Below are 20,436 nucleotides of genomic sequence, written 5' to 3'. Positions count from 1 at the left end.
GGTAAGAACATGATTTAAAGAGACTGACTAAGCATCAGAAGCTGAGTCAGATATGACAGAAATGTTCAACTTATCAGACCAGGAATTTTGAAAAATTATTTGCTAAGGGCTTCAATGAAAAAAAGTAGAAAAAAAAGCAAAAACAGGTGGATAAGTCAGCAGAGAAATGGAAATGCTTGAGATCAAAACAGTAACAATGAAGAATGCCTTTGGTGGACTTATTAGAATAGATACCTCCGAGGAGAGCATGACTGAGCTTGAGAGTCTGACAACAGAAACTTCAAAACAGAAAAGTAAAGAGAAGAAAAGACAACAACAAAAATATCCAAGAACGTGGGACAGACTACAAAGGGAATAGCATAAGCATAATGGAAACACCAGAAGGGGGAGGGCTTGCAGAAAGAAAGAAACAAAAACAGTGTTTGAAGCCATAATGACTAAGAATTTCCCCCAAACTGATGTTAAATACCAAGCTCAGAGAACCCCAAGCAGGATAGATAACCACAAAACTACATTTTGGCATATGATCTTTAAAATTCAGAAAATCAAAGATAAAATCTTGAAAGAAGCCAGAGGAAAAAACACCTTACCCATAGTGGCGCAAAGATGAGAACTACATCCAACCTCTCCTTAGAAACTATGCAGGCAAGAAGAGGGTGGAGTGAAATATTTTAAAGTATTGAGAGAACAAAACCACCAGCTTAAAATTCTTTACTATCTGTGACATTGTCCTTCAAAAGTGAAGAAGAAATACAGACATTCTCAAACAAACAAAAATTTAGGGTATTTGTTGCCTGTAGACCTGCCTTCCGAGAAGTGGTAAAAATTCTTCACAAAGAAGGAAAATGAGCCAGAAAATCAGATCTACATAAAGACAAGAAGATCTTTGGAGAAGGAATGAGTGAAAATAGAAATTTATTTCTCTTATTAATTGATTTGAAAGTTTGTTCAAAATAATAGCAAGAGTGTATTTATGTGTGTGTGTGTGTGTGTGTCTGTGTGTGTGTGTTTAAGTGAAATGATTAACAGCAATGATATAAGGAACAGGTAGGAGAAATTAGGAATATTTTGTTATTGTAAGGTACTTCCACTATTTGTGAAGCATGATAGTATCATTTGAAAGTTGACTTGGATTAGTTGTAAATTTATATTGTAGACTTTAGGGAACCACCTAAAAAAGAAATATAATTGATAGGTAAGAAAGAAGAGAAAATAGAATCATATACAATGTAATTTTATTTATAATTACCAAAATGTGGGTACAACCAAGATGTCCTTCAGTAGGTGAATGAATAAATAAACCATTACATTCAGACAATGGGATATTATTCGGTACTATAAAAGAAATGAGCTTTCAAGCTATGAGAAGACGCAGAGGAAACTTAAATGCATATTACTAAATGAAAGAAGTTAGTCTGAGAAGGCTATAAACTGTATGATTCCAACTACACTACACCCCAGAAAAGGTGAAACAATGGAGACGGTAAAAAGATGAAATACTGCCAGGGGCCAATGAGGAGGGATGAATAGGCAGAGCACGGGGATTTTTAGGGCAGTGAAACTATTCTGCGTGATACTATAACGATGGACACATATCATTACATATTTGTCAAAGTGTGTGGAACGTACACCACTAAGGGTGAACTCCGTCGTAGACGGTGGGCTTTGATCATGGTAATGAGGTGTCAGTGTAGGTTTACCCTTTGGAACACGCATACCACCGTGCTAGAGGATTTTGGTGGGGACGCGTGGCTGGGGAGGTTGGTTAGGGACAGTAAGTATATGGGAAAGTTCATTATTAATGTCACTTCACCCAAATCATTCTGTACATTTAATGCAATCTCAATCAAAATCCTGGCAGCCTTTTTTTTATAGAAAGTAACAAGCTGATTGAAAACTTATGTGAAATGCCAAAGACCTAGAAGATGAAAGCAGTGTTAGAAGAACAAAGATGGAAGACATACACGACCTAAATGTAACCCTTCTATAAAGTTATAGTAATTAAGACAATGGTGTTGTCTTAGGATAGGCCTATAAATTGGTGGCCAGCTTAGAGACTATTTTATATCATCCATTGGTCTTCAACAAAGAGGCCAAGGTAATTTATTGGAGAAAAAATAGTCAACAACTGTTGCAGGAATAGCCAGAGGGGAAAAGTGAACCTCCCCTCTTAACTCACACCATACACAAAAATAATTTAAAATGAATCATAGACCTAAATACAAATGCTAAAAATTAAAAACATCTGTAAGAAAGGGGTATAACTGTGCATAGAAAATTCATCTAGCAATTTTATGGGCTCAATGAAATTTGTGTCAAGATCTTAAAGACTCTGATTTAAATATCAAACTCATGAAAGTGGAGTCAGGGTCAAATGGAAGCAATAACCATGACGAGCGTCATTTACCATCTTTCTTAGTTTAGTAAATGTGTGGTCAATATTTCTACTATAGTGATATAATCAATTTAAACATAGAATCATGGCAGGACTAATTTTTTAATAGCCTTATTTGTCACAGTCCTCTGTAAGAGTCGAAGTGACTTACTGGGTTTTTTTCAGTTATACTTTTCATTTTCATCACGGCAGGTGTATGTACTAGAGTGACTTTTGTATATTTTGTACATTTATGTACACTGTATGCTTTTAGGGCATATATTTGGATTCATTGTAAATGGGTCTGTAGTAAGTTTTAAGGATCCATTATTGGACACTTTTGGTCATGTAACTGGCAAGACACGGGATTTCTTGGGTATTTGGTTTTATCTCCAGTTCCCCACCACAACTGTTACAGTAAAACGTGTCAGTTAGGAAATGTTAAGTCAGGAGAATTCTAACCATTGATTACATGTTTCAGCCTGATAATGCATGTTTAGTTTATTTTTGTTTTTAATTTTCTTTATCATTTTAGTAACGATGATGTTATGTTGATTTCTGTGGGAAGTCCTAATTTGACAACTCCAATTACATCAAATCCAACAGGTATCTTAAGTTGATTAAAATATAATTTATGAAATTAGAAAGCTTCACATCACTATTTGTTTAAAATAGAGAATTGAATATTATCTTTCAATAAAATAAAAAATTTAATTCTGCTTTCAAAAATGTTTCAATTTATATCCGTGATGAATATTATCTGAACAAATAAATGAGTCCTTAATATAATTGTGGTTTCTTTTTAACCTCGTGTTTATCAATTTATGGCCTTTTGTTTGTTTAGTGTGTTTAATGGATTTGTAAGTTACAAAACTACTTAACTTTTCATATATTTCATTATTTTTCTGTGTTTGCTCTGGCCTGTGTTGGTGGTAGTGGTTTGGTTTGTGTCTGTCTTTTCGTTTTATCTTAAGATTTAAAGTTTGGCCGTTTTTTAGCATCTTTGATTTTTTTAACTTTCGGTTTTTTGAGAATACTTTGTTCCTCTTTAGAGTTTCTGTCTTATTATACTTGTGTAAAAATCTTTACCCTCAGATTTCTAATAAAGTTCCTCTCTCTTAAAGTGGCGATCTTGTTGGCCTATAAGTTCTCATTCAAAATGCCCCATTTCCTTTTCATGCTTTACTATTTTACAGTATTCGCATCTTGGTTTCAGAAAGCTTTGCCTGCACTTACATAGCCACTCAATTGCCCCCAGGGCTCGGACTGTAAGACTGTGAATCAGATATTTACAAGGGATATCAAGCATTTATCTGAGGTTTTCTCCTGGTTCTAGAAAGAATGCTCCTCAGTCATCTCCAGAGTCTGGGTTAGAGATACTGTGAATAAGGAATGTGTACATTTCCAAGTCTGTTTCCTCAAATGCCTTATCAATTTGTAAATGGATTTTCAAAAAAGAATTACTAATATAGGTGTAAAGTTACAGGAGGACAAAATCTTTTGAACCCAAATTAGATTTTCTTTTTGTTTGAATTGGTTCCTCGGTCTTTGGAATAGGTAATGTCAATTGAATTAGGTTTCCGTGATTATGTAACAAATGGTTAATGAGCATCCTCATTGTTTCAGCATTCATATATTACAAAGTTCATACATATTTAATAGTTTAATGAATTTGTCTAATGTTGCTATTTTAATAATTTTCTTTCAGATACTGGAAAAACTACATCAGGAAATTCTGGCAATTCTAATAATGCACCTGGTGCTGAAACAGAAGTTACGGTAGGTAATAAATGTCGGCTCTGGAGGATGTTAGTTCTGTGAACTTTAGTGTCGCTACCTGGGGGGTGACTGCGTTTTGTCATTCATTCTTTGGGAGATTCACTCTCTGTGGATTAATGCCTGACTAGTTAGCATACCAGGTTCCAGTCTAGCTTAAACATGGAAACAAGCAGTTAGTGACCAAAGTATTTCACAACCCTACTTACTTACCAAACTAACTCAGACTTTGCTTAGTCATGTTCTCAGAAACCAGATAGTATTTCGTGAGCTTCTCTCTCCTAATGGCATTAAATTAAGCCATAAGGACTTATAGAATGTTCAGTCTCCAGCTTCTAAATGGTCATTTAGAATCTGTGTTTTCTTTTTTAAAAACATTTCTGCTATTGAGGCAAAATCTTAGTTTTTTTAACAACTTTTCAGGCTGTAGAGAAGAAGAAATTTGAATCTGTGATTGACCTGACAAAAGAAGCCCTATCAAACTGCAACACAGGTAAAGGGGTTGTCTTTCCTTTTTAAAAAAGAGGGAAGTTAACAGTTCAGAAAGCATTTGACCCATTTATAAAGTTTTTTTTAGTGTGTTGACGTGTGTGTCTAGAGCTCTGTGCAGTTTTATCCTGTGTAGAGTCACGGAATGGTCACCACAATCCACGGGTGTTATATGATGATACGGTGTGTATCTTTTTGAGATGACTTCTTTTACTTAGTGTGATCACCCCGCGGGTCATCAGAGGTGCATATCCGTAGTATTGGTTTTTATTGTTGAGTAGTATTCCATGGTGTAGATGTGTAATAGTTTATGTGTTCACTCACTGAAAGATAGCTGGGTTTTGGGGGGCTATTATGAATCTCTTTTCTGGTATACACCTTTTTTCTTTATGTCAGTAGCACTGTGAGAGGGCACTAGGGCATAACATGGAAGTAGAGGAAGAATGACAGCAGTGGCCTCTTCCTCGGGTTTAAACATAAGTAAAATGTAGTCATCTGGGGCTAGTCATTAGTTATAAGCCAGTTTCATCTCTTAAAATAACTGCACTTGAATGTTCTTGATAAATACTCTTGATAAAATCTTGGAATATCACTTATTCGCATTAGAAAATTATGTAATATCTGAAAATGGAGAATAGCACAGGAAATATATAGCCAGCTCCTTCTCCCCTTTCAACTGTGGATCCAGACAAAGGTTAGAACCATTGGAATCTCCAGGTACCTCATGATAGAATTAAAAAACCCTTCAGTTTCCAGTTTCATGATGAAAATTAGAAATATAAATTTGGAAAATTAATTGGAAATCTATAATAATCAAGTTACTTTTTAATTAAGATTATTAAATCGTTTCTAAACTATAGGGTACAGGATTTGAGATACAGTAAAATAAAAAGAACACGGATTCATTCAGTCCTTAAGAAAATAAATCAGACGTCTAAGCTGGGGGTGGGGGCTTCAGTCTGAAATCTAGCATCTGGACAGACGGAGCGTGCTGACTCACGCTGCTGACTCACGATGATGCGAGTCCGTTCAGCTTGTAAAGTGTCCAGTTCGGAATAAAGGGATAGTTGGTCAGGTCAAACCCGGACTATTTCCCATACTCCCGGCTTAATGAACAGTATCACCAGCTCGCCCAGTTTCCCAAGCGAGACATGAGTTGCTTTTGGCACTTGGATCTGCCTCGTTCCACTGTGTAGTCAGTTTTCAAGGCCATCAGTTCTGTGTCCTGAAAAGCTAACAGGTCCGGTCCATATATTTCCTTATTTCAAAATTCCATCACCTTTAGCCTGTCTGCTGCCGTAACTCAGTAACCGATGTTTCTACCCTAGCTTACTGCTTCCAGTGAGTCTCCCAAGCTGCCACTAAAACACTACTTCCTGTATACAGAGACCTGGTTATGTTTTCGTCTTTAGGATAAAATCCAAACTCCTTAGCAAGACAGACAGAATCCTTACTGACTTAGACCCTGAAAACATTTCCAGCTTATGTTCTACAAATCCCTTAGCTGTTCCTTAATAGTTTCTCAACAGGTCATGCTTCTCCTCTCCTTACCACCTCTGCATGTGCCGTTCTCTTTGCCAGGAATGCTCCCCCCTCTGTGTCTCCCCAGGCGTGTCTGATGACCCCACTCTTCATCCTTTCAGATTCCGTTTAGGTACTTAGGCTGGACTGTTCCTTCTAGGCTCCCCTTAGCATTGGTATTTAGTGCATACCGTATTATAGCTGTATTACATTGCTCTGTCATTGTTTCTTTACATATGTCTTCCTGACAGGACTCAATTCCTTTCAGCAGCATCACCATCTTCATTAATCTGTCAGTTTCCATCCTTTTAGCACAATAGCACATAGTATACTTGCCCCCAAAATATTAATTAATGCGGATTTTCCACTGAAGAGTTTTAAAGGAAATGTACGTTTACATACTGTGAGTGGGAGTGTAAATCTTTCTGGGAGACATTTTGTCAACATCAAAAACTTTACACATATGCAAGCCTTTGACCCCAAAATTCTTTGAATAGTTACCCAAAGAAATTAAAGTTAAGTATATAGGGAGGTATACAAATGTTTGTCGCGGTGCTATTTGTGAAAAATAAAACTCTGGAAACCCTTAAATTTCTGGAAATGATTAATTGCACAAATTAGATTTATATGGTACAGCAGTATTTAGCCATTAAAAATAACATTGTAGAAGTGTGTGTGTTGATGTAAACATGTTAGTAATGTAACGAGAAAAAACTCATAAATGTATGTAGAGAGAGTAGTGATGGAGTAAAGGGCCCAGACTTAACTTTTCTGCCATAAACAACTAGAAAACTAAACAAGATGTAATAAAAAAAAAAAAAACCAATCTTCAGATATTGCAGTATGGACTACAGTCCCTGATAGAAGTGAATGAATGAGATGAGCTGTAGAGATGCCCCGGCTTCCTTCCTAGGCTGTGGTGCGGTGGAGGAACTCTCAAGCAGAGAAGGGCTGTCTGCTGAGGTGAGGAGACAGATTCATTCAGAGAGGCTGAGGCCACTGGAATGAAGGGGAAGAGTTTAGTATCAGAATGAGGAAGCCGAGCAGAGAAAGAGTTCCAGGAGCTTAGCATAGAATCCTTGCTGAAGTAGTAAGCCACACCTGCATAGAGTAAAACCCCATAAATCTCGGCAAAGAGTACTCTGAGTACTCTCAGAGGTGGGAAATGTCTCAGTTCCGACCAGCTGTAGTGGCAGATTCTTACTGAATATCTGGGTATAAACTCATCTTAGAACAAAGGCAACTGTAGCCTTACCCTAATAAAACTGAAAAACAAGCTTTGAAAGGATTGGGCTGAACTACAGAGAACTCGATAGCTTATCACACGAAGCCCACCGTGTTCTGTTAAAAGAAGAGAGTGCACTTCAACACATGGCCATTTAAAATTTATAATATCCATCATCCAATAATAAAAAAAAAATCACTAGAGATACAGAGGCCAAAAAATGGAATCCATAACCAGGAGAAAGATCAGTCAATAGAAACAAACTTAGAGATGGCAGAATTAACAGATACTTTGAAAGAGCTAATAGAAATATGCTCAAAGTGAGGCGCCTGGCTGATTCAGTCAGTAGAGCAGGCAACTCTTGATCTTGAGGGCATGAGTTTGAGCCCCACATTGGGGCAGAGATTACGTAAATAAAATTTTAAAAATTAAAAAAAAAAGAAAAAATATGCTCAAAGATAAAAAGTGAACAGGAACATAATAGAAATAAAAGATACAAAATAGAACCAAATTTTTAAAAATTCTTGAAGTTCCATGGATGGAATATAAACAACATATTAGACAATGAAGAAGGAAAACAAATTGGTAAACTGGAGGAAATAGTACCTAACCAAATAGTTTGGAAAGAAACTATCCAAATTAAAGAAGGATTTAAAAGAGAAGGAAAAAGGCTGGGAAAAAGGAATCAGACTTTTAATGAACTATAGGATAATATCAAGTGGTCCAACATACACGTATGGTCAGAAGTCTTCTAAATTTAATGAAAAGTACAAACCCACATAATTAAGAACTTCAGGAAGTTCCAAGCAAGATAAATACAAAGGAAACCATATCAAGGTACATCATAATTCACTCCTGAAAACTAGTGATAAAAAAAAAAAAATCTTAAAAGCAAACAGAAAAAAAAAAAAAAGTTTTTTCAAGAAAAAAAATTTATGTCATAGAATATAGAGAAGAACAAAGAATTCACAGTTTCCTCAATTGAAACTATACAAATCAAATGACATCACTGAAAGTCTGGGATAAAAAAAATGCCTAACCGAAAATTCTATAACCACCAAGTATCTTTCAAAAGTGAAAGCAAAGTTAAGACTTCATATAAGATTTGTTGCCGGCAAACCTTCATTATCAAAAATCGGGGCGCCCGGGTGTGCTGTTGGTTGAACATCCAGCTGTTGGCTTCAGCTCAAGTCATGATCTCATGGTCATGAGATCGAGCCCCACGTAGGGCTCTGCACTTGGCACTGAGTCTGCTTGAGATTCTCTCTCCCTCTGCCTCTCCCACTCATGCTCTCTCTCTCTAAAACAAATAAATCTTCCAAAAAAAATAAGTAAAGGAAGTTCTTCAAGCAAAACGAACATGCTATCAGATGGAAAGTGGGTCTATGTGAAGGAATAGAACATACTATAGAGCCTAGAACATATGTAGAAGTTAACACAGGACAGCAGTGGTGCACGAGGTGGTCGCTGTTGTGAGGGTCTCGCATGATATGACTAGTATCATGTGACTTGAAGGCAGACTAGTAAGTTATTAAAGCTAGAGATGGTAATGCCTAGAGCAATAATTTTTTAAGTGGAAGTATAGCTAGTTGTAGTGAAGATAAAATGGATTTTTTTACATAATCCGAGAGAAGCCACAAGAAAATGCAAAGAACAAATGATGCTAATAGAGAACAAAAGGCAAGACGGCAGATGTAAACCCAACCATATTGATAATTAGTATAAGCATAAGTGGTCTAACATTAAAAAGCAGACATTGCCGGACTGGATGAAAAAACAAGACCCAACTATGTGAGAATTATGTGATGCACTTTAAATATATGGGTAGGTTAAAATGAGAAGGATGGGAGAAGACAACTCTGCAAAAGCATACAATAATCATGACAAAGCTGGAGTGAGTGTCTTACCATAAAACACTTCACAACAGGGACTATTACCAGAGATAAAGAAGACCTTCGAGTGGCCAACAGACACAGGAAAAAATGCTCAACATTACTCGGCATCAGGGAAATACAAGTCAAAACCACAATGAGATACCCCCTCATGCCGGTCAGAATGGCTAAAATCAACAGGTCAGGAAATAGCAGCTGTTGGCGAGGATGCAGAGAAACGGGGGCCCTCTTACACCGTTGATGGAAATGCAAACTGCTGCAGCCGCTCTGAAAAAAAAGTTAAAAATAGAGCAACCGTGCAGGCCGGCAGTTGCACTACTGGGTATTTATCCAAAGGAAACAAACATAGTGATTCAAAGGGGCACCTGCACCCCAATGTTTGTAGCAGCCGTGTCCACAACAGCCCAATTATGGAAAGAGCCTGGATGTCCATCGACAGATGAATGGATAAAGAAGATGTGGTAGGCGCGCGTGCACACACACACACACACACACACACGTGCACGCACACGCACACACACACAATGGAGTATTAGCCATCAAAAAGAATGAGATCTTGCCATTTGCAATGACGTGGATGGAACTAGAAGGTATTACGCTAACTGATATAAGTCAGTCAGAGAAAGACAAATACCATATGATTTCACTCATGTGGAATTTAAGAAACAAAACAGATGAACATAGGGCAAGGGAAGGAAAAATAAAATAAGAGGAAAATAGAGAGGGAGGCAAACCATAAGAGACACTGAACAGTAGGAAACAAACTGAGGGTTGCTGGAGGGGAGGTCAGTGGGGAAAAGGGGTAACTGGGTGATGGGCATAAAGGAGGGCACGTGATACAATGAGCACTGGGTGTTATAAGCAACTGATGAATCACTGAACTCTACCTCTGAAATTAATTTTTTAAAAATTTCATAAAGAAGTCATTTCATCAGAAAGACCCGAGGAAACCTACATGTATATGCGTGTAATCTTAAAATTTCAAAATTCCTGATGCAAAAACCGAAAGGATGAAATGATAAGTAGAAAAATAGACAGTTATGATTGGCTGTTCCATCACTCCCTTCTCAGTGATCGATAGGGTCTGTAGACAGAAACTGAAGTTATAAAACCTGAGCCACGCTGCCAACCCAACTGAACCTACCTGACGTCTGCAGAGTGCTCCCCCAGCCACAGTGGAGCGCCTATTCTCATTAAATGCACCAGAAGTGAGCGGTAAGACGGGTGGGGTTCTGGACTGCAAAACCTGTGTGTGTGTGTGTGTGTGTGTGTGTGTGTGTGTGTGTGTGTGTGTGTGTGTTTAGAGCGCAAGCTAGGTGGGGGGGGCAGAAGGAAAGGGAGAGAACTTGGGGCAGGTTCCACAGTCAGCTCGGACCCTGACGCAGGGCTGGATCTCAAGACCCTGAGACCCTGAGCTAATCAAGCGTCAAACACTTAGCCTACTGAGCTACCAGGCGCCTCTCGTCTCAGTCCTACAGAGTCTGTTCTCTGATGCAGCAGAATGAAATTAGTACTCAGTAACAGAAATAGCTGGAAAATCCAGGTAATTGGAGGCTAAACACATTTCTAAATAACCCAGGAGTCAAAGCAATCAAAAGGAAATTTAAAAATCTTTTTAACGGAATGAGAATGGAAACAGCAGCATTTGAGGGACGTAGATAAAGCAGTGCTTAGAGGGAAATGACTAGCATTGAATGTTTATAGTAGAAAATATGGAAAGTCTACAATGAGCAATCTAAGCTTCTATCTTAAGATGCTAGGGAAAAAGAACAAATTAAACCCAAAGCAAGGAGACAACACTTCGCCACAGAAGAGGCGGGGACAGCAAATAGGCACAAGAAGACATCATCGTCGTCATGGTTACTCACTAGGGAAATGAAGGCTGTCAAGAGACACCACAACAGCTACCGGATCCAGCTGCTAGAACGCCTACGCGTGACAAGAACTGAAAAGACGCGAAGTGTCGGCAGGCTGGGAGCAAGCCGGAGCTCTCGGGCCTCGGCGGTGGGAATGTAACGTGGTAAAACCACTTGTGGAGTGGCTCAGAAGTAACTACACCCGCACCACAGGACACCGTCGTGCCGTCCCAGGGATTTGCCCAGGAGCAGTGAGAGCTACACCTGCGCCGCCGTCTAAGGCGCTGTTCGACTGGATTCGTAAGCGGCCTGAACTGGAGGCAGTGCGTCCGTCAGCCGATAAACGCATCCGGCCTGAGGACACGGAGGCAGTAAGCAGGAACTGGCTGGGGACCAAAGTCCTACATGGTCTCTTATCAGCCTGGAGTTGCGTTTCTGTCTTTCCCTCGTTTAAGGGCCCGCTCAGTTACCGCCTTGAGAGAAGGAGTGTTAGTTATCGCGGTTCTGTTTGTTAGAGTGTTTCGTGTATCGTTAGTTATCTGTGTCCGCTCTTGCATGGGGAGGAACCTGCCGGTTATGATCTCACAGATCCAGCTCTAGTTAAGTAAACCGGTTAGAAAGCCTGTTACAGACTCGCTTACAATTAAAACCAGAAGGTCATCACAACTCAAAGAGGTTTTTTAACACCAGTAAATAAACTGGCTAACGAATTAACTTTGAAACACAATGCAGAATCCTGATTATCCTTGTCAGTCAGAAGAAAATACAAGTCAAAGAAATTTTGTTTGGGGAGATTCAGATATATATTAAACAGTGATATCCTTGCACGCATAGGAGATCAGAATGGTTTTGACGCTTATTAGATGCGTTCGAACTTGCGAGGTTTTTAGCTCCCTAGCCCTACTACTTTCCAACAGGAGGCCCCGTTTCTCACCACCCCTCAGACAGCCTCTCCCCAGTTGTTTTCAGACCAATCTTACACCTACTTAAACCCTCCTCCTCTCCCTTAGCCCACATTTCTCTATTTTCCCCATTCCTTTCTTCCCCTCACCATCTCTCTTTCTTCCATTCTCCTGTTTGGCCCTCCTCCCTCCCCTCCCCCTCACCACAGTCCGCGTTGTACACCTGACCCTGAGCAACGTGGGGTTAGGGACACCAACCCCACACGCAGTTGAAAATCTGCATATAACTATTAACTCCCCCGGCACGTAAGTACTAACAGGCACCTGTTGACCAGAAACCTAGCCATTTACATAAACAGTCAATTAACACCTATATGTGTTCTCTACTGTTTTCTTACAATAAAGTAAGCTAGAGAAAAGCTTCCTAAAACCGTGAGGAAGAGAAAGTAGATGTACTGTACTGTCCTGCGTGTAGTGCAGAATACCCACGCATAAGTGGGCCCGTGTCCAAGCCCGTGTGGTTCAAGGTCAGCTGGCGTCTGATCCCTCCCGGCGAACATCCCTCGCAGCAGGGATTCCTGTAGTCCCAGACTGCCTGGTACCTAGTTTGAATTGCCAGGACTTGCGTGTGTCACATCATATTTATACTGGATTGTAAACGATTCTGTGTTTGCCGACATCCTCTTGACCTGAGAGAGCGTAAGGCACCTCTAAGAACGCCAAGCAGGGATCCCTCTCCGTGTATAATTTTCCTAGTTCCAGGTTACTAATGACTTAAGTGTTTATCTTAACAGGGCAATTTGTGTCACATTAGAGGGAAATTCTCTATATTTCGCACCACTGGGTCTTGAACTTTTTTTTTTTTAAGATTTTATTTATTTTGACAGAGACAGAGAGAGACAGAGAGCACAAGCAGGGGGAGGGTACAGGGGGAGGGAGAGGCAGGCTGCCCACTGAGTAGGGAGCCCAGTGCAGGACTCGATCCCAGGACCCAGAGATCATGACCTGAGCCGAAGGCAGATGCTTAACCGACTCACCCACTCAGGTGCCCCAGGTCTTGAACTTTTATCAAAAGTTTATCATCTTATGACACCGTTTTATAATTTTAGTTCATATTTAATTACCATCTAAGATGTAAACTAGTTTTGCTTAAAGGCTATGGAATTGATTACTGCAGATAAATTTTACTTTTCAAACCTTGTGTTCACAGGGAGTTCAGCATCCACTGTGGAGTCACTTACCAAAGCTGCTTTGATCTCAAAAGAGACAACCCCAGTGGCACAAAGTGCAGCCCAGGTACGGATGGGAGACGCTCTGTTGGGATACGCATTCCAAATCGTGGGGACGCACCCAGTGTACTTACAGAAACACCTGGGTCAGAGTTCAGCTTGTACTTTTTAAAAATGGGGTATTGTGCATCTACTAATTTATGGAATCAAAATAATTCAGTTGAACATTCCAGAAACTCTGGAGGTTAAATATATATATTTTTTTACCCAACAAAAGATCATTAAGAGTAGTAGGCCCTGTTGACGAGGGTGGAGGGAAGTGGGTGTTGTTGGACACTCACACTTTTCATGCGAATTAGCACGAGGTTTGGGGACAACAATTTGGAAATGAGATGGAATATTTACCCGGAGTGCCTGGCACCTAACCCATTCTGGATTAGTGATACCCCAGAGTGTAGAAATCCTGATGCCAAAAGAGGCTTATGCTTGCAGAGACTGGGTCCGGCGCACGTATTCTTGAAGCATCCTTTTGTTGTTACGATTTCGAGACATGGATCAAAGAACAGGAAGTATATTTAGAACGCGGTTGAGCACCTGATTCAAAACCCGCCGGTGCAGCTTGCTAAACTCTGTAAATGTCTCCCTAGGTTCTTGAGTCCTTTGAGCACTTGCCACCTCTCCCAGAGCCACCACCACCACTGCCTGAACTGGTAGACAAAATCCGAGACACCCTTCCTCCCCAGAAGCCTGAGCTCAAAGTGAAACGGGTGCTGAGACCCAGGGGCATCGCCCTGACTTGGAACATCACCAAGATCAACCCCAAGTGCGCCCCCGTGGAAAGCTATCACCTCTTCCTCTGCCACGAGAGCCCTAACAATAAGTTGATTTGGAAGAAAATTGGGGAAATTAAAGCTTTGCCACTCCCAATGGCCTGCACTTTATCTCAGTTTTTAGCTTCCAACAAATACTACTTTACTGTCCAATCAAAAGACATTTTTGGTCGATATGGACCATTTTGTGATATAAAATCTATCCCTGGGTTCTCTGAAGATCTAACATAGAAGAAGAGTCTTCAGTAATTATATATTGAACCGCATTGTTTTGTTTGTTCGTATTTGAGTTGTTGGTTTACAATGTTCCTCTAACACTAGTCGCCACCTTAAAGGGCCGGTTCAGATTGTGAACCCTCTGTGTAGGGACAGTCCTCTGCCCTGTGTTGTAAGTGGCCTGTCGTTTCATGAATTTCTGGTTTGCGTTCAATAAGTACTTCCGGGGATTATGTTCTACCGCACACGCTCGCACGGCCAGTGTCGCTAGGCAATGCTGTGCACAGTACTGCGGCTGACTGCAGAGCTGGCACTTGTATCTCTCCGGGGCCCTGGTGTGGACGCAGCCACCGTTTCCTCGGCCGGCTATCCGCTCTTGGTGACCTGCCTTTGTGGTCAGTGCAGCTCGGTGAAAAATCCGCTCGTCAGGAGGCGGGATCATGGCTGGGGTGCATCACCCCAGGATCTTATGTAAATAAGTACCTGTCTTCTCATTCTGCCCAAAATCGAAGGGCTATTAATTTGCCCTCTCCCTTATTTTTCTTTTTTGGCTATTCAGTCACTTGGGGAAAGAGTCTGGCAGTCTCCCCGATCTGTTTGTATATTTAGGTAGGATCATAAATTAGTTACCCGTTGTGTGCTGTGCACACAAAACCTAGAGCATCTCTTCTAAAAAGCGGCATCCGACCCGCTGTTTCAGCTCCAGAAGCTGGAGTTGTCCGCCTCCGGCTTAAGGCTTTCCTGTGTTGACCCTTTCCTGCTCCTCTCCGTTCATCGCCTGCTGCCGCCATTCCTCGGAGCAAGAACGGAACGCTGAAGGAGCGAGAGCGGCGCCTGTGCATGGCCCTGTCTGCGGGGCCCTGAGGCGACCCTGTGACTAGCACCAGTCGCCAAGAAGCTCAACGAGCGAGCAGACCGGATGAGTGAGTCGGGGCCCAGTGCGAGGCTGAGAAACAACCGTGACTGTTCGTATGAAGAAAGGTCTGCTCGCAAGAGGCGTTCTTTCCCGGTACATAGTGAGAGTTAGTCCTCAGAGGCTCTGAGATGTCAAAAATCGAATGAGGAGTGGTTTTCTTTGGCATTTTCTGAATGTCTGCACATCTTCAGTCATAAATAAAGCTATTATTTTTCAGTCTCCTGTGTCTTTATCTTCGAAAGCATGACTACTGGAAAAGCCAGATTCTGAAGTTGAGGAGATGAGCTGTCCTCTGTGAGGCCCGGTTTCAGGCTCAGAGCAACAGTGAGCGTCCTGCAGCACAGTACAGGGGCTGCACTTAGGGGGCCGATGCACCCTTGGGGTGACGCAGACTAGACATTCATGTATGTGCCACGCGAAGCCCAAGGACTTGACACCATAAACAGGATTTGGGGGCGCATCACCAAAGTGAAGCTGCACCCCCAACCAGCACATCTTCTGGAATGTTGGTGGGCGCACAGGTCTTAAGCAAGAGCTTTCACAGCAATAGGATGAGTGACGAAGGCTGAGAATAAGGCATCTCAGGGCTGGTGACTCCAGAGGCATTAGTGCTTCTCACCTTTGGGAAAGTGCCAGGGCAAGGTTCTCAACAGTTATCCCACTGGTGGCACCAGAAGAGAGCCCGTCTAAGGACGAGAAAGATCTAATACATAGTCCAAGGGGTAACGGATGCCCTGGTTTTCAGCAGAAAGGGTGAAAGCAAAGAGGTCTTCCTGTGTCTGCTGTTTCTCAGTGGCCTTTGGCTCAATGATCCTTAAGCCTGAGCAGCGTATGTGGATTTCCTTCAACATGGATGGAAATACCAGGTAGTTGTATCTCTCCCCTGACAGAAATCTCAGATGAGGCAAAAGATAGGAACTGATGGAATTGGATTTTAGGGCTGCATTATAGGACTTTTTATTTTAATTCAATTTTACTCCACCCTGTGGATTTGGTAATGGGTAATATGTAAAAGTGTCTATCTCTGAATTTCTGTCACTTGAACTTCTGCAGAGATTGCAGGACGTTGAATCGATACAGCTGACCCCAAGGGACGCAGCGGTAGATGCTGTTACCAACCACTGGGGCAAGGACCCATCTGGAAGTTCTTTTCCTTTCTTTGATGGAGGGAAGTAACATCTGATCTGTGAAGATAACATCTCTATACTCAAGACGTAGTTAAGACTATTTCCAACCCAATTCTCTTCCCCTGGGTTTGGGGGGAATCAAGTGTGTGCAGTTGGACAGGTTGAATGGAATGGGTTTAGCCAGGATAACGCAAGAGACAGAGGATACTTGACTTTAGCAAGACAGAGTTTTAACTCTAAGGATCCAAAGGAATACTGAGTTTGGGGGAGAGAGTGCCTACCCATGGTAGGAGCGATGTGTGGGATTGGCGTCGGAGTGCCTTGAAGAAAGGGTACAGATACGGCACTGGGTAATCACTCCGGGTCATGGGTATTTTCTGGCCTGTCTGCAGAGGAACCTAATCACCACCACAGCTCGAGGTCCGCTCCCTTGGGCGAACTATGCATCTCTCTCCGTGAAAGAGAAATTGTCCCATAGCTAGGGACACCCATCTCTTGCTCACAGATGGGGACCCACGAGTGAAAAGCAGAGATACTTGGGTAGTTCAGCAGTAGGATATGGGGCCTTGTTTCAGCCCAAATGGGCTCTATACAAAACCAATTGGGTAAATTTATGGGCAGGAGTTATTCTTCTGAGCAAAATACAAGCCAGGCATGGATAGGCTGGGTTATTTAGCCCAAGACAGAGGAGAAATTCTTAGCAGTTGTGCCAAGAGGTTTATGACATGGGAAAGGTTTGGGACACGAAGCTCAGCCAACCCAAAATTGTTTTCACTGAGTCATTAAATTTTCCCAGTGAAATACTCATGTATTCATTCATCAAGGAATTAATGAACATCTGCCATATGCCAGACACCAGGCCAGGGGCTAACATGGAGAACACGAGCAGATACTGTCCTGGGGAGCCTGGCTGGCTCAGTCAGTTGGGCATCTGCGTTCGGCTCAGGTCATGATCTCAGGGTCCTGGGATGGAGCCCCACATCAGGCTTCCTGCTCAGCAGGGAGTCTGCTTCTCCCTCTCCCTCTGCCCCTCCTCCCGCCTCGTGCTCCCTCCCTCTCTGTCTTGCTCTCACTCTCACTCTATCTCAAATAAATGATAAAATCTTAAAAAACTAAAACAAAAAACAAGTAGATACTGTCCCTGCCCTTTTGGAACTGACCTAACAACATTAACAAGTAAAAAGTAAACACACAAGATTTTCAGAGAGCGACAGAATGTGATCCATGAGGAAACTGAGCAGGGAGATATGGCAGAGCACGATGGGAGCGGGGGGACAGGCTAGTCATGGAGAGCTTCTTGGAGGGGGAGGCACTTAGGCCTGAAGGATGAGAAGGAACAAGGCAGGATGGGTTTGTGCTGCTGGAAGGGTTTGTGCCAGGTCAAGGGGTTTAACCCTCACTGAAGAAAGTCCTCTAAAGGAAGAGGATTTGGGTGTAGGAGGGGATCCCGTGTGCCAATGAAATGCAGTGCATGAGTCTTAGTGGATTCTGGATTTCGTGTTATAAACAGCTCTAGAGGACATCATTTGGACAATTGGCAAAGCCCCAACTATAGACTATATAGGTAACAGCGATGTGTCCATGTGAAATGACGGACATTTAACTCCATGCCTTGAGGTCTGCAACTAACATGATTCACAAACATTTACACACACGCACACGCACACACAGAGACACACACAGAGAAAGATCAAAGCAAGTATGACCACAATGTTAATAGTTGGTGAATCTAAGTGGAAAGTGTATGGGTGTCCTGTTATTCTTGCAACATTTCTGTAGGTTGAAACTTCTCAAAATAAAAAGCTGGAGGACAAAACAATGGATCATTGGACTCTTACAGTCCATGGAGAGTCTGGAAATCCTGATTTAGCTGAGATCTGCAACACAGGTAGAGCTCACCAGGTTCAGAGCCCAGAGCAGAACATCTGCAAGAGGCAGGTGGTTCAGGAGAGTTCCGGGAGGCCTGCAGAGGTTGGCAGGGGCTAGACCACGGACAGCAGAGTGCAGAGGACCTTCCACGCTCCCTGGTCCCCTGCAGCGTGGCCTTGCCTCCCCCCCCATTGAGACGGACAGTCTGTCTCTCCACCTCTTTGACCCCGGGCAGGTCTAGGACTGCTTTGACCCACAGAACACAGTGGAAGCGATGCGAGGGCAGCTCCGAGAGCTGGCCTGGCACCTTCTACTTCCTGCTTCTTGGAAGCCAGCCACCGTCTAAAAAGTGCAACGACCCTAAGATCACCTTGCTGCAAGAAGGAGACTGTGGAGGACAGGATGTCACGTGGGGGTAGCGGGGAGGCCCTTGAGGGAGGAAGCCATCTTTGAAGCAGATTCTGGGTTTCAAACGCCCCAGCTGAAGTCATGGGGATCAGACAAACAGTTCAGCTGAGCCCCCCCACTCAAATTCCTGACCCACAAAACTAGGCAAAACAAAAATTATTCTAAGCCTCCAAGCTTGGGGCTTGTTTATGAGGCAGCCAGAGCCCCTGGGACGCTGTTAGAGACTGGTGGTCCATGGTAGGGAGCTGGGTGGTTAATTGTAAACATAGGGGTGCATGTATCCCTTTGAATTAGTGTTTATATTTTGGGGGTACAGTCGTTTGATTACTGGATCATAGGTAGCTCTGTTTTTAACTCTTTGAGGAACCTCCGTACTATCGCAGCATTCTTTACAATCAACGAACTATGGAAACAGCCCAAGTGTCCATTGACTGATGACCCGATAAAGATGTGGTACAGATATATAACGGAACAGGACTCAGCCGTAAAAAGGAATGACATCTTGCCATCTGCAATGACATGGATGGAGCTAGAGCGTACAACGCTAAGCGAAACAAATCATCCTGAGAAAGACAGATACCATATGATTTCACTCATGTGCAATTTAAGAAACAAATGAGCAAAGGAAAAAAAAGACACACAAATCAACAAACAAGACTCTTCACTACAGAGAACAAAGTGATGGTTACTGGACGGGAGGGGGTGGGGGCAGGGGTGTGAAACCGGTGATGGGGATTAAGGAGCGCACTTGTCACGAGGAGCACTGGGTGATGGATAGAAGTGTTGCGTCACTATATTATACACCTGAAACTAGTATAACACTGTGTGTTAGCTATACTGGAATTAAAATAAAAACTTTAAAAAAATAGTTGGGTCGTTATCTTTGGAGTCATGGAGAGCCAGTGAAGATTTCAATCCTAAAATGGTCATAGGATAAGACAAGGTTGAGGACATCACTCTGGTTGCCGTGTAGAAACTAAACTGGAGAATGGATGACGTGGTGGGTAGACCAGGGAACCAGGGTGACTAATTACAAGTCTATAGCAATGGTCAGAACAAGATGGCAGTGGCTGGGCTGGGGTCGTGGAAGTGATGTCCAGGGGCAGGAGAATCAAGAACGCTTTCCAGTGAACCTTCTAGGCACATACCAGACAGACCTCAGGATCCAATTACTCTGCCCCAAGACTAAAAGGAGAGCAGAATAAATGTGCACGCAGTCCTTCCTTCAGGAAAAATAACTTGGCAGAGGAAAATGTAGAAGGAGCATGAAAGGTATCACTGGAATCATTTCTCTTCTTTGGTGATTAAAAAAAAAAAAAAAACAAAAAAAAAACACTTTTACCGGACCAAACCAAATTGGTACATTCAATGTCACAATTTCTTCCCTGAAAGGCCTGATCGAACAATTTGGAAACTTGGCCACCAGGTGGCAGTATGCCTCTTCCCCACCTTTCGAAATGGACATTAAACCTTTTTGTCCTTTTCGTGTTGAAGCCAATTGTCACATTATTACAAAATACTATATTTGAAATACGGTGCCGGTGTGACAAGTCTTTTATCTAATATCTAGATACAACGTGCTCCTTGCCTCCCGGACCTCCACATTGATTCTGAAGGGGTTCAGAACAAGTGTCCCCCAAAATGGGCCACCTAGGCATGTGGGTTATTTTGAGCTGAAAGCAATCAAGACCCGGCCAACTCAAGAAAAACTTTTACCTCCTCCTTAAACTACCTCAAAGAATTTAGATGGGGGGCCTGGCCCAGAAAGAGAGCTACTCCCGAGAGACAGCTTTTTAATCTGAACGA

The 20,436-nt window shown here is 42.2% G+C and overlaps 1 protein-coding gene across 1 annotated transcript in view; it reads left to right on the top strand.

Annotated features, from left to right (window-relative positions):
* The window catches only part of ATF7IP2 (activating transcription factor 7 interacting protein 2), a 39,859-nt gene extending 24,425 nt beyond the window's left edge, over window positions 1–15,434 (top strand). The window contains exons 7-11 of the mRNA XM_087870508.1: window positions 2,910–2,980; window positions 4,083–4,153; window positions 4,574–4,643; window positions 13,246–13,331; window positions 13,912–15,434. Coding sequence (XP_087726634.1) covers window positions 2,910–2,980; window positions 4,083–4,153; window positions 4,574–4,643; window positions 13,246–13,331; window positions 13,912–14,325 — 712 coding nt within the window. The 3' untranslated portion in view covers window positions 14,326–15,434. The remainder of the gene's footprint in view (window positions 1–2,909; window positions 2,981–4,082; window positions 4,154–4,573; window positions 4,644–13,245; window positions 13,332–13,911) is intronic.
* Window positions 15,435–20,436: the final 5,002 nt, after the last annotated feature.

The sequence above is a fragment of the Ursus americanus genome, chromosome 2 (assembly GCF_024610735.1).
Source record: "Ursus americanus isolate L20-20 chromosome 2, mUrsAme1.1.p, whole genome shotgun sequence".
In the NCBI taxonomy this organism is placed as follows: Eukaryota; Metazoa; Chordata; class Mammalia; order Carnivora; family Ursidae; genus Ursus; species Ursus americanus.
Note: the sequence above shows the minus strand (reverse complement) of the source record. Positions and strands in the feature narration are given on the sequence as shown.